The following is a 13,276-nucleotide window of genomic DNA, read 5'->3' on the forward strand; positions in this document are numbered from 1 at the left end:
GGGGCCCTGGGACCAGCTGGCCTGGCTCTGCATTTCAACCTTGACATTCTCTAGCATGTGGGCTTAGACAGTGTAAGTAAATCTCATGGCTGCTTTTTCTAGTTTGTACAAACAAGGTGTAGAAGGTTGTTGGGAGGATAAAGTAGTTACAATAAAACACTAAGCTCAGAACTCAGCACAGAGAATGCAGCTACCAGCAAAAATTATGTTTGTGTACTTCCTAGGGAGACCAAGCTCCAAAAGGATAGGACTCCTTGCATCTTGTTTCAGATGAGAGTTCTTTGATGTACCTGGAAATGTCAGTATCTTCTCTTTGAAATCTTCCCGGCACCGTTAATGTCCTTGTTCCTGTCGTCAGGTAGAGCCAAAGACAAAACTTGGTCTGAGGCTGGATCTTTACCACAAGTCATTTATTAACAGTCATTTAAAAATAGCACTACTCTGTATGTGTGACTTCCTTTTTTTAAAGCCAGTTTCAGAACGTTGGTGTTCAAGCCTAGGCTGTCTGTGCAGGTGTTACCAGGGCAGAAGCCAGCTGCTTCTTCAGCGCCTTGGAAGCAAGCCACCCTGGGCCTGCGGTTAATTCAGGATCACCTGCTGTGTTGAGTCACACCTGAGCAATCCATCCTGTCATGGAGGCTCAGGGTCCTGTGACAGGTTCATGGTCACCTGGCAAGAAATGCATGGAGGGGGCTGGCTAGTGCTGGAGCCACTGCTCATTAAAGGTGGTGGTGCCATATGCCAGCACTGCCTGTATTTCAGTCTCACCCGAGGGCCATAAGCCTCGCTTCTAAGGCTGCTGATCCACGAATTCACATCTCAAGACACGAGGGAAGCGTTGTGATACAATGTTTAGATGGTCACTTGGCTAGAGGAGGGCTTTGATATGTAATTGATTCTTCGTAGGTATCAGACGTGATTTAGGACCAAATTAAGTTCATGGTGCAGCTTGGAGTTCCCTGCCACTATCACAAATGTTTTTGCTTGTTTGTTTGCTTTTTTGGTTTGTTTGTTTTCTGTTTTTTCCCCAGGAGATACAGATTCTGTTAGTAATAAGGGACTTGACATTGAACTCTAGGAAAATAAAAACTCCGAAGTGGTTGACTTATTTGAAAATGAACTTCAAAGGAAACAAGAACTAGAAGTATTTGAGTACGCTTGTTATAGACAATGGTTCTTGCTGATACTGTTCGTGTATAAAACGTGGAAGCGGAGCACATGGTGGTCTTGATGAATGAATACATGGTCTTCCTCTCCATCGCAATCTTCAAGTGATAAGCTAGGAGAATCTTTGACAGACTCTGTACATGTCCTGGTGGTGGCATTTGTTAAACAATAGGCTGCCTGCTCTCATAAAGATTGACTCTCAGAAGCTCAAAGGAGAAATTTTGCTCTGTCCTTTGGAGTTGATATGAGTCAGACTCAACTCAATAACAGCAGTTTTGGTCTCTCTCTCTCTCTCTCTCTCTCTCTCTCTCACACACACACACATACACACACACAGACGGGTAAGTAAAAGAGTATTGCCCACAATACTGCTGTACTGGCCTTTCAGTTTCTATCTGCAGATGTTCACTCCAAAGTGTGTTTAAATTTGGCTGCCATCAGTGGACGGCTGCAGACATCAAGTTCTCCCAGCAGTGCACTTGTCTTAGCCTTGTAAGGATCCCTTTTAAAAAGGGATATGTTTTGTGCTATGGGCGGGGCGGGGGGACAATTCTGAGGTCAAACTAGTATCAACTTTTGCAATAACGCAGTGAATATCTTCCCAGATCATTAAAACTTTGCAGCCAGTTACCTGGAATGCTGTCCCACATAAAGCAACAGTTCTTGGATGAATCGAACATTTTAAGGCAGGTGGGAAAGGCATCAAGGTTGAGCCACGCAAGGGGAAGCCTTCAAGCCTGACTAATGAAGCAATGGCCGAAGTCTAGACACTGGTGGAAGAACTGCGTGGACTTAGTGTTGGTGTGACGACAACGGAAGGGGTGGCCCGGGATTGCTAGGGTTTCCACTTTGCAGCCGTCTTGTTCTCAGCCAGCTCGGAGAGCAGATCTCTCCATCAGTCTTTGATGCGAGATCGAAGCAAATGAAGCCAACTGTATGGAACCATTAGTACCCAGCACCAGGCCGTGAACTGACCGGCACCGTCAGTGGAGCAATGCTCAGTAATGGCTTCTGATGGAATTGAGTGGCGAAATTCAAGGCAGAGAAGTCCGCATAGAAGGCTATGGCGGCTGTTTTATGGGGATTCCAAGTGTGACCTTGATAGAGTTCCTTAGAGGACACAGATACAGAGGCGGGTTTCTTAAAATGAACTGAAAGAATATTGAAAACTTTTTTGTTAAGGAAGGGCCAGGAAGGTGCACTGAGGAACCTTCTTCCATTCCAACAAGGCAGCTGCCTCCACTTCAAGGGTGGCGAGAGCTGGCCTATGAGAAGTTGCGTTGGGAAACCTTACTCCATCCACCCGCCACCCCTGACCTTGCCTCTGCTGCCTTCTTTTTCTTCCTGTAATTCAAAGAGCCATGTGTTAAATCATGTGTTAAAACTATGCTTTTGACATGTGTTAAATCAAACCTTGCAGAATTCCTCAGGGGAATGTTAGAGAGATGGAAACTGCCTGGAGAATATGCGGAGAAGGGTGGGTAAAGCAAAGTTTGGCTAGAAAGAGGGAACCAATTACAAGGATCTGTATATAACCTCCTCCCTGGGGGATGGATAACAGACAAGTGGGTGAAGGGAGACATCAGACAGTGTATGATATGACAAAATAATCATAATTTATAAATTATCAAGGGCTCATGGTGGCAGGGAGCGGGGAGGAAGTGGGGAGGAAGTGGGGAGCTGATACCAAGGAATCAAGTGGAAAGCAGGTGCTTTGGGAATGATGGTGGCAACAAATGTGCAAATGTGCTTGACACAATAGATATATATATGAATTGTGATAGGTGTTGTATGAGCCCACAATGCTTTTTTTATTGAAAAAGAAGAAGACTGTGGAGATTCTGCAGCAATACTTCCTTCCGTACTCATGTGTGCATTACATAATTTGTTGTCGATTTAAGAGGATTAAGAGTAAAGGGGTGTAGTCTAGCCTGTGAATCAGGTCGTAGCTTGATGACCTCAGTTGGAGGCACTAAGGAGATAAATAACTTGTTGGAGGCATAACACACTCACTCCCTGGGAGACAGACATTGCAGTTGACAAGATACATGGAGCTCTTCTAGAGCTCTGGAACTGAAGGAGCCACGTGGAGACCCCTGCCAGGGATGAGATGCTTCCACTGCCACTGGTCCACAAGACTTTCCACCCACTGACCTGTGATCTTCCAGCATTTGGCGTCATTGCTTGTGTTTTGTGAGTCTGAAGAGGAATTTATAGATGGGCATCAGACATATGGGCTAACATCAGACTTATGAACTTGAACTGGACTGGGCTGGGTTGTTTTCTCAATATTCGATTGTTCTTTATAAAAAGCTCTTTCCTATACACATATGTGTATCTGTGGATTTGTTTCTCTAGTCAACCTAGACTAACACGCGTGTGTGTGTTCTTCAAAACGCCCATGGAAATTTTCCATGATCTTTTCTTCCTACTTTTCCACACATTTTAGAAGTTCCTCATTGTGTGTATGAGTGTGTGTGTGGGAGGGGGTATGTACCATATAGATCAATTGAATTGATTCTCATTCATGATGACTTGATAAGACAGAGTCGAGCTGCCCTGTAGTGTTTCCAGTGCTGTCACTGGATTGTCCAGATTGTCACTGTCTCCCACAAAGCCAGGACTCTGACCTAGGTTTCCCGCACGGAAGGCAAGCGTTCTGGCCCCCGTATGAACAGAGTTGGTGTTGTTAGTTGCCACTGGAATGGGGTCTGATGTACAACAGAGCCAAGCATTGCTCAGTTCTGTGCCGTCCTTCTATTTGCACCAATGGTTGAGCCCGTTACAGCAGCTGTGGTGTTAATCCGTCGAACGGAGGGTCTTCCTATTTTCCATGAATCCTCTACTTAGATAACATCCTTTTCCAGTGTTCCTCTGGAAACATACCCAACGAATGCAAGACAGAATCTCACCGTCCTTGCTTCTAAAGTGTGTTGTGGCTATGCTTCGTCTGAGACAAATCTGTTTGTCCTTCTGTCCTCTCAGCAGCATGTATCAGGGACGTCAGTCCCGTTTCTGTCTATCTGATTCTTTCACTGGCCAGCCTTCACCTGCCTGTGAGGCGGTTGATAAAAGCAGGGCTTGAGTCCGGTCACCTTAATCCTCAGTGACATCATTGTGGCATTGGCCCAATATAATATGTTGCTTGATTTCCCGGCTGCTACTTCTGTGAGCATATAGTGTACCTTTCTGTGCATAAAATAATCCCAGGTCTACTAAGAACCTCTTTAGCATAATACAGTAATGTTAACAATACTATTTTGATGTTCATTGCAAAGTAGCACCCATTTGTTATAAGCAACTGCTGCCTATACCTCACATCTTTAATACAACAGCCTCCACTGCGGTGGGTTTAAACTGCGCGTTGCACGGAAGTCAGGTAAATGTACCTCGGGGCAACCTGGGATTGATTTCTCAGCCAAAGACAGCCAGAGCCTCTGGTCACTTAATCAAGAACACAGAAATGAGCTAGCAGATTGGCCAGGCCAAACCCAAAGCCCCAGCCACACCCGTTACCTCCTCACTCTGTTGCCCCACTAGGCAGAAGCCTGGGAGGCTGGATGGCGACAACACGGGGTTTGATGCTGTACATTCATTTCCGCAACCATGGCTGCCTGCCAGCTTCAGCTCCTTCATCTCCGAGGGGATCGGAGGACGGGGCACAAGTCCCCCGAAGAACCCGTGAATGAATTTGTTTGAAACTGCAGTGCGGTTGGTTCTCAGGGCATGTGTCTCCATTCCAAGAAGGACCCTAGCTTGATGCTATTTATGGCTGCTCAGGCCAGGGTCCAGCAGAGCAGTGTCGCATTTAATGTCTGCCGCATGGGGCTTCTGCAGGCTCCTCTTTGGAACAACCTTGAGACTTCTCTGGGCAGAATGTATGTCCGGGCCCAAGACCAAAGACTGCCCAAGCCGCAACCGTCGCATTGCTCCAGACACGCAGTGACCCTCGGGGACAGCATAGAGCTGCGCCATGGCGTGTCCCAGGCTGAGTCTCCATGGAAACGAACTGTCACCGCTCTCTTCCACAGAGCTGCGGGCGGGTCCAAGCCATTGATCTTTGGCTCAGGAAAGAAGAGGTTTCCTTTATTTCTTTATTTTATGATTATTTTAAAAAATCATTTTATTGTGGGTTCTTACAACTTATAACATTCCATACAACAATTGCATTGAGCTTATTTGTACATATGTTGCCATCATCATTTTCTAAACATTTACTTTCTATCTGAGCCCTTCGTATCAGCCCCTCTTTTTTTGCTACCTCCTCCCCCTCCCACCCTCGTGACCCCTTGATAAATTATAATTACGTTCACATCTTACACTCAGTGCTGTCTCCCTTCACCCATTTCTGTTGTTCATCCCCCCTGGGGGAGGGGGGGGACTACGTGTCAATCATTGCAATCAGTTCCCCCTAATCCCCCCACCCACCCTCCTACCCTACTGAGGGATTTATCTGACCTGGATTCAGTGTATCATAAGCTCTCTTTTTTAATTATTGGGGAATCTTACAGCTCTTATCACAATCCATACATCCATGTGTCAAGTTCATTTTTACATCCTGGTATGTTGCCATCAGAGGAAGGGGCACTAGGCCATCATATATTGGCCATCTAGCTGAAAAACAACAAAGTCCACATGGACGAAGCATGCCAGCCTGTGTGATCATGAGGTGTTGATGGGATTAGATATTAGACCTCAAAGTCCCAGAACAAAAAAACCATATCAATATGAATGAGGGAGAGTGCAGAGTGGGGACCCAAAGCTCCTCTGTAGACACCTGGACATCCCTCACAGAAGGGTCACAAGAAGAGACAAGCCAGTCAGGGTGCAGAATAGCACCAATAAAATATAAATAACTTCCCTCTAGTTCTTTAATGCTTTCTTCACACACCCCTACCATGACCTCAGTTCTATCTTACAAAATCTAACTAGACCAGAGCATGTACACAGGTACAGAGAAGAGCTGTAAACCAGGAAATCCAGGACAGATAAACCCCTCAGGACCAATAATAAGAATAGAGATTCCAGGAGGGGAAGGGAAAGGTGGGAAAAAAGAGGGATCCGATTACAATGATCTACATAGAACCCCTTCCTAGAGGGATGGACAACAGAAAAGTGGGTGAAGGGACTGCGGTTGGTGTAAGACATGGAAGAAAAAAACATTTCAATAAAGGATCAAAGGCTCTTGAGGGAGGGAGGGTGGAGGAGGGGAAACGAGAAGCCGATTCAAGGGCTCCAGTAGAAGGAAAAGGTGTTGAAGAGGGTTTCTTGTGTCAAGAGAACTGTGTGCTGATAGTTGCCTCTGTTGAACTTCCTTTCTAACTGATAGGCACCAAGGAGGGCTTGGGCTTGTTGCACCCTTTGGTCAAGGCTTCCAGGAGAGAAATGGTTTTGCAGAAGTGTTAGCAGAGGTTCCCTTTCTGACGAGCCTCCTCCGCGGGCTCATTGGAGCCCCAGGGTGGTGGAAACAGTATTGGCCAGTAATAGATAGGTGGGCAGTTCAGACCCACCCAGAGAGGCCTCTGAAAACAGGCCTTGTGACTTGCTTCTGAAATCACAGCCTTAAAAAAGGCCTGTGGCAGCGGTTCTCAACCTGTGGGTCGTGCTCCCTTTGGGGGTCGGGTGACCCTTTCACAGGGGTCGCCCGATTTATAGCAGTAGCAACAAGACTGATTTTATGGCTGGGGTCACCACAACATGAGGACCTGTGGAAAAGGCTTGCGGCATGAGGACGGGAGAGAACCTGTGCCTTAGGGAGTTCGGGTTCACTGGACCGCACCTTGCCACCCTCAGTTGCTGCGCACTGTTTCTCTGGTTTTGTTTCTGTTTTTTGCCATGGTTGGCATTTGTGGGTGCAGGTGTTTCTCAGTGAGCGTGCCCATTTCTCTGCACCCCTGTCATTCTGTTCTGCAGACCAACATAACTGCATCTTTCATCCATCACTGGGGAAGATGACAGGTCCGAGTGTGACTTCCAGGTTGGCCAGTTGGCTGTTGGACGGGCCCTGTGGCGGCCAGCAGCATCTCCCCTGCAAGCTTCCATGAGGGACTCAGTCCCTCTCCCCATGGGGTTCCGGCCGTTCCTGGGTGATGCTGACATGAGGCATTTCTATCAGAGGAGGAGGGGGTGCGTATGCAGGCTAAGGACTTTCTGGGCTTTCTTTTTTTCCTGAGAAGGCAGATGCTTGACTTGGGTTCATCTCTGTTGGAGAGAACAGTGCCTGGTGAGGATGAGGACGAGAGCGAGCTCCTTGACCAAGCACAGAACGATGGCTTGTGTGGGACGTGGGCTCGTATCACATTGGCGGTGCTGTTTCTTCTGGGCAATGACTAAGCCCTAACTCTCTTTTCTCTTCTTGTTCCCCATCAGCTCACACTCCAGACAACAGCTTTCTGGGGTTCGTGGTGGAGCAGCACCTGAACTCCAGCGACATCTACCACATCAACGAAATCAAACGGCAGAACCAGTCCCTGGTGTATGGCAAAGTGGATAGCTTCTGGAAGGTGAGCCCATCTGCGCGCGTGCCTCCTGCTGGAAAGAAGTTTGCCGGGTAACTTAATTTAACCTTGATCCAGGGAGTCATCAAGCCAAGCGCCCAGGGCTTACTGGGATCTGCTTAGAAGTACACAAGAGCATTACGGAATTTGGTGTCTCCGCGTCTGGTTATCTAGTAAAGGCAGCATCTGTGCATGCGTGCAGCGGCTGCACCATAAATGCGCCACTCTCTGCATTTAGGAAGTGACCCAACATGTCCCTTGTCCTTGCTTAAGAGACTGGAGGCCTTTCTGAAGCCAGGCGTGGCTTAGAGGCCCATTGCATGCAAGTCCTCTGCCCTATGTCCTCTGAGAAATCGCAGGGAGGCAGCTCCCCTGCCCTGGGGCTCCACTGACATTTGGGCTGTGGTCAGTAATTGCGGTCAGTTGTCGGTATACAACTAACCCAGAATGGGAAGTGTCCACTGGAGTTGGGATAAAACACTTGGCCACTGACTCAACCAGATTTTCCTACAGGGTGGGGCTGTGGAGCTCCCCGGGGCCCTTGGCACTGCTTTCCCAACACAGCTGGGCAGGGCACAGCAGGAACAGAACCAGACAGGGTGAGGCCGGTTGACCAGCAATGCAAATCTCTTCAGATGTCAGTTACCCGATGTTTTGTTTTGGGAAACGCACTTACAGGACCATGCCATGACTAGCACGTAAGGCATGCTTCATTCTCAGCGTGAAAGCCCAATACTACACCGATCGTAACTAGGCTCACACATCATTGTGTCTCCCTTATCACCCGGGAAATTAGAAATCCCCAAATGGGGCAGGACACCTGAAGTCCAGGGGAGGAGAGCCCTCTACTGTTGGTGTCTGACATGTTGTCTGCTTCCACGCCCTGGGGTCCTGAGAGGCTGCCTGTCCGGAGGGGACTTTTACATTGGCCTAGTCCCAGGGAAGTGACGGAATCCAGATAACTGCTTTTTCCACCAGTGGCTAGAATTCTACCTTAGTCTAGTCCAGGGTTCCCAACTGGGGGCCTGCAGGACCTTTGGCAATGCCAGGAGACATTTAGGAGTGTGACAGTCTGGGGGACTGTGGCATCTCGTGGGTGCCAAGCACTCGACAGGGCATGGATGACAGCCAGCCACGAATGTCAGCAGGGCCAGAGTTTAAAGCCTCCCACTGGTAAGTAAGATTTCTGTTCTCCACATAAGCCGTTCCACACTTTCTAGTAAAAGAAAATCGACCTGGATTACAAATGGTCATGTAAGATGTTCCCCCTGAGTTCTCGGCTTCCCTTGCATCAAACCGCCCCGTGTTAGCAGTACCTGTTTGCAGCTGCCTTTCTGCCGAGTCTGGGGGAAGGAGCAAGCAGGGGTCCTTCTCGTCAGATTCACTGGACGCGGACTGGATCGTGGCACTCCATTCTGGAAGGCTCCCAGTGAAGAGCTGTGGTTCCTGTCTGCCTGTCGAAGAAAGTCTCTCTCAGCTTTGTGCCGGCTTGACCTTGGCCTCTAGCACTGCGGCTCTGGAGCAGAGGTGCTGGCTTGTTTTCGCTAGGTGTCTTGGCAACCTTTTCAATTTCCCTAGAAAAACAAGACCATAATTGGTTGTTTTGGGGGGAAGGGGTATTGTTGTTATTGTTTTCTAAATCAGACACAGAAAGATTGGCTTCTTTTGTTTTTAACAACTGAGGCCCCTGAGCTTTCATTTGCCTCGTCCACATGTGAAAGTTGGCGGTGGAGAAGGAAGGCCGCGGCGGCACTGATGCCCGTGAATGAGGGCGTTGGCGAAGGATATGGAAATCCTGTGAATGGCCGAAGAACAAGCAGTTCTGGCTCAGAGGTTGTGCCGCCAGACTGCTCCTGAGCAGTGAGGATGTCACTCGAGACCAGTCCCTGGTAAAGGCCATCATCTTGGTGAAGTCGAGGGTGAACAAGACGGAGGAAGCCCCTCAGTGAGCTGTGCTGACCCCGTAGCTGCTGCAACGGGCTCCGACGTAACAGCAGAGGGCTGGACAGCGCCGGCCGGGCAGCGTTCTCTTCTGACGGATGCAGGGTCCCTCTGAGTCGGAGCCAACTGGACGCCACTAACAGCCAGTGGAGAGGTCATTGGATGCCAGTCAGACTCCCAAAGTGTTGGCCATCCTGCGCCTCGAGATTTAGGGTGATTGGGAAATCCCTCGGTGTTTTGTGATGCTACCTGTGCAGGTGACCTGACCCTCGCAGGATGCTGTGTGTCACTACCCCCAGGGGCAGTGTGTCTGTCTGCGCCAGTCCTTGCCTACATACCCCTCTCCCCATGTGCAGTTTGAGCTTTCCTGCAGCGTTCTCTCCTGGGAAGGGCTTGGAAAGGGGAAACCCACAGTGCAGCGTTAAGAGGAACGCAGGCCCTGTTCTCAGCCGTTGGAAGAGAACACAGTTGTGAGCGTTGCTGGGCGCAATTCTGGGCTCTGCCGCCTCCTGCGTGATGTGGGGCGAGTTCATACCTTCTCTTTGCCTCCGCAAAGGCTTTTGTGGCCTTTAAATTAGTTCATCTACATTAAGTGCTCAGCGGCAGCACCGAGCACCCGGTAGGTCTAAATGAAGGGTGGCTGCTATTATTTGTATCATTATGGGGGCCAGGTGGGAAACATACCAATTTGAGAATTGGTGGCAGTGTGTGTGAGCCAGTGATCAAGTCTGTGAAAAGCCAGTCTCCCTCCAGTCACCTCCGACTCCAGGTTTGTCAGCGTGGAAGTGTATGCCACGGGATTTTCAGTGGCTGCTTTCTCAGGCCTTTCTCCGGAGCCTGTGAGGAACTGGCAGATACCGGCCTGCCTAAAGGTAGAGCTGAATTCAGAGCTCCCACCTGCACAAGGGAGTAGCAAACTCTGACAGTGTTTAGAAGCCATGCAGACGAGTATCAATCATAGTGACGAGAGCGCCCAGTCCTTGGAGAAGGACGCCGTGCTTCTGGGTAAAGTGGACAGGCGGTGAGAACCAGGAAGGCCTCACTGTGTCTGAAGGCACGGGGCTGAGCCGCACTCTGTTCTGTGGCGACTCTGGTTACTGGGGGTGGGACCCAACTCGCTGGCAACGAACAACAGCCAACTGGCCTGGGGACCATCTTTCACCCGCCGACTGTTGGGGTGGACAAAGGTGTATCCAGTCAGCCATGTTCATTCAAGCGTGCCTCGGACCCTTTGCACACAGGAACTGCAGTTAAGGCAGAAACTGTATGGCCCGTAAAGCCTAAAAATATTTCTCTCTGGCTTTTCTAAGACATTTTGTGACCCCTGAGCTCTGCTCTGCCCTGAATAAAGCGTACGTGTCTCTGGAGGCCACCTCTGGCCGGTGGCCCCTCGCTTGGCTCTCATGACCTCTGCAGCTTGTTTTCTGCATTCCTCATGGTGTTCCAAGGCTTGCGGCCGATGGGCTAGTGACCCGTGGAAAGAGGTGCTGTGTGTGCCGTCACTGAAATCCTTGTCACTCGGGCGCTGAGGATGCGCCTCCTGGGAGGCTTTCTGCATAGCTAGCGCTTCTTCTCTAACGACGGGCTGTCCGCTTGTGTCTCGTCCACACTTGGGGCCTTGCTCAGCCGGCCGCCCTGCGTGGCAGCACACACTGTGCCTTTTGAGGAGGCCAGGGCAGCCGTCCTCGCCGTAACCATCGTTTATAGGCGAGGAGCTGGCTCAAAGAACTGCAGTGATTTGCCGAAGATCACACGTGACAGCCGGGGGGGTCTGCCCCCTGCCACCCGCTCCCTCCTTGCCAGGGCTGCTTCCCTGCTCTCTGTCCTCCTAATAGGACTCGTGGGTCATCCAAAGGGTGTCTGCGGTTGGATGGGGTGCCAGCCCCCCACCACTAATCACGGGTTTGGTAAGTGCAATTGTACGGTTGAGAGATATAAAGATTATAGTAAAGTCATAGAGAGCACAAGAGAGAGAAGAGTCCAATAATGGAGTCAGACACAATTTACGGTAGCATGCTCACCTCCTGGATGGCCATGATCTTACCAGCCAGGTCCGTGCACAGCGTGGGCTGAGGTGAGGTGAGGTGGGACAAAGACCTGGCCAGAGGTTCGAGTCCCCCAGCAGGAGGCTGGAGGACCGGGCAGGAAGCTGGTTGCTTGCTAACCAAGGGTTATATCTACTTTGGGGGGCACAATTGCAGGTAGCCACACGTCACAGGAAGGGGCAGTACCATAGGCATATACATAGGCAGGGGCTGTACAATGGGCACAGGCGTAACAGGAAGGGGATGAGCTAGGGTGTGCACATAGAAATGGGAGGGACTAGAGGTGTACATGTGACAAGATGGGCAGACCTGAGATTCATGATGGCGTCCTAACCTTGGTCATCCTTGGATGGGTTTGACCTCTCTGGGATCTCCTACAAGGAAATATACAACTACTATCCTTATCAGAAGGGAGTGGGCCCTACTTGTGGGATAAACAGTGGTGACTGCTTCCTGAGATGGCTCATAACCCTTAGGGAGAATAACCCCTGACCTACTTCCGATGACCTCCAAGTACAGCTAAGTTTGGCATCTATTTGGGGGAGACAACTTGGGAGAAATCCTTCTGTTTCCCACAGGTGTCCGTTGGGACTGTAACATTCCACAGGGTTTTTCCAGAGGTAGATCACCAGACGTTTTTTTCCACAGTGCCTCTGGCCACGTGGAGGCCTCCAGCCTATAGGTTAAATTCACAAGCTCAAACTCACACTGCCATTGAGTCCGGTCTGATTCTCTGGGATCGGGTAGAACTGCCAGGTGGGGTTCCAAGTCTGTCACTCGTCACCGGCGTAGAAGGCTCGTCTTTCTCCCTCGGAGTGGCTGGTGGTTTGGAACTGCTGACCCAGAGGTTGGCAGCCCCGTGCATAGCCACTATACCACTAGGCCTACTGGTTGCACCACTCAGGGCCTCCAGGACTCAGCAGGATGATCTGGATGGGGCACTTAAGTGTACCGCTGAAACTCTGAGCATAACACGTCTACCGTTGCTCCAGGCTCCCCACCATAAAAATGGAGAGGTCGGCCACAGCCCTTGAGCTGTTTCTGCAGTCAATGCTCCTGATCTGGTGGGGCTCGGATTGTTGCCAGCTTAGGGCCCTGATGGCCTGGCTTGTCTCCGCCCTAACTGGGCTGGCAGCAACCAAAGCCCATCTCTTCTCAAGTCAGAACGATCCTTTAGATTTAGGTAGTCCATAGAGACACAGTGATTTCAAAGCATTGCCCCAGGTTGCCTCATGGACCCGAGCCTGGAAACGGGGCAGCAAGCCTCCCAGAAGATGATTCAGCGTCTCCATGTCTGATTTCCTGCCCGTCTACCCACAGCACCCAAAGTGACTGTTCTAGAATGCAAACTGTCTCCTGTCACTGCTTTGCTCAAGACCCTCCCGCGGCTTCATTGGCATCAGAGAATGTATGGTGTCCATGCTGAACCCACCCCAGGAAAGCTTAGGGAGGCTCCCTGCACTAGCCTCAGTTCCCTGCACACCCCACCCTCCCCTTCACAGGCTCCGGCCTCTGATCTCCTCAGACAGACCTTGGCTGGTCAGCTTGCCCTACAAGTGGGGCCCTCAATTGCCTGCCGCACCTGGCTCACGCCTGTCACAGCACCCTCGCTTCCCCTGCGAATCA

The 13,276-nt window shown here is 50.3% G+C and overlaps 1 protein-coding gene across 2 annotated transcripts in view; it reads left to right on the forward strand.

The window, feature by feature from the left end:
- Positions 1-13,276, forward strand: part of MGAT5 (alpha-1,6-mannosylglycoprotein 6-beta-N-acetylglucosaminyltransferase) — a 441,795-nt gene that overhangs the window by 332,235 nt on the left and 96,284 nt on the right. For both annotated transcript variants that reach the window (XM_075530286.1, XM_075530287.1), the window contains exon 12: positions 7,537-7,670. In XM_075530286.1, coding sequence (XP_075386401.1) covers positions 7,537-7,670 — 134 coding nt within the window. The remainder of the gene's footprint in view (positions 1-7,536; positions 7,671-13,276) is intronic.

Source organism: Tenrec ecaudatus, chromosome 13 (assembly GCF_050624435.1).
Source record: "Tenrec ecaudatus isolate mTenEca1 chromosome 13, mTenEca1.hap1, whole genome shotgun sequence".
Lineage (NCBI taxonomy): Eukaryota > Metazoa > Chordata > Mammalia > Afrosoricida > Tenrecidae > Tenrec > Tenrec ecaudatus.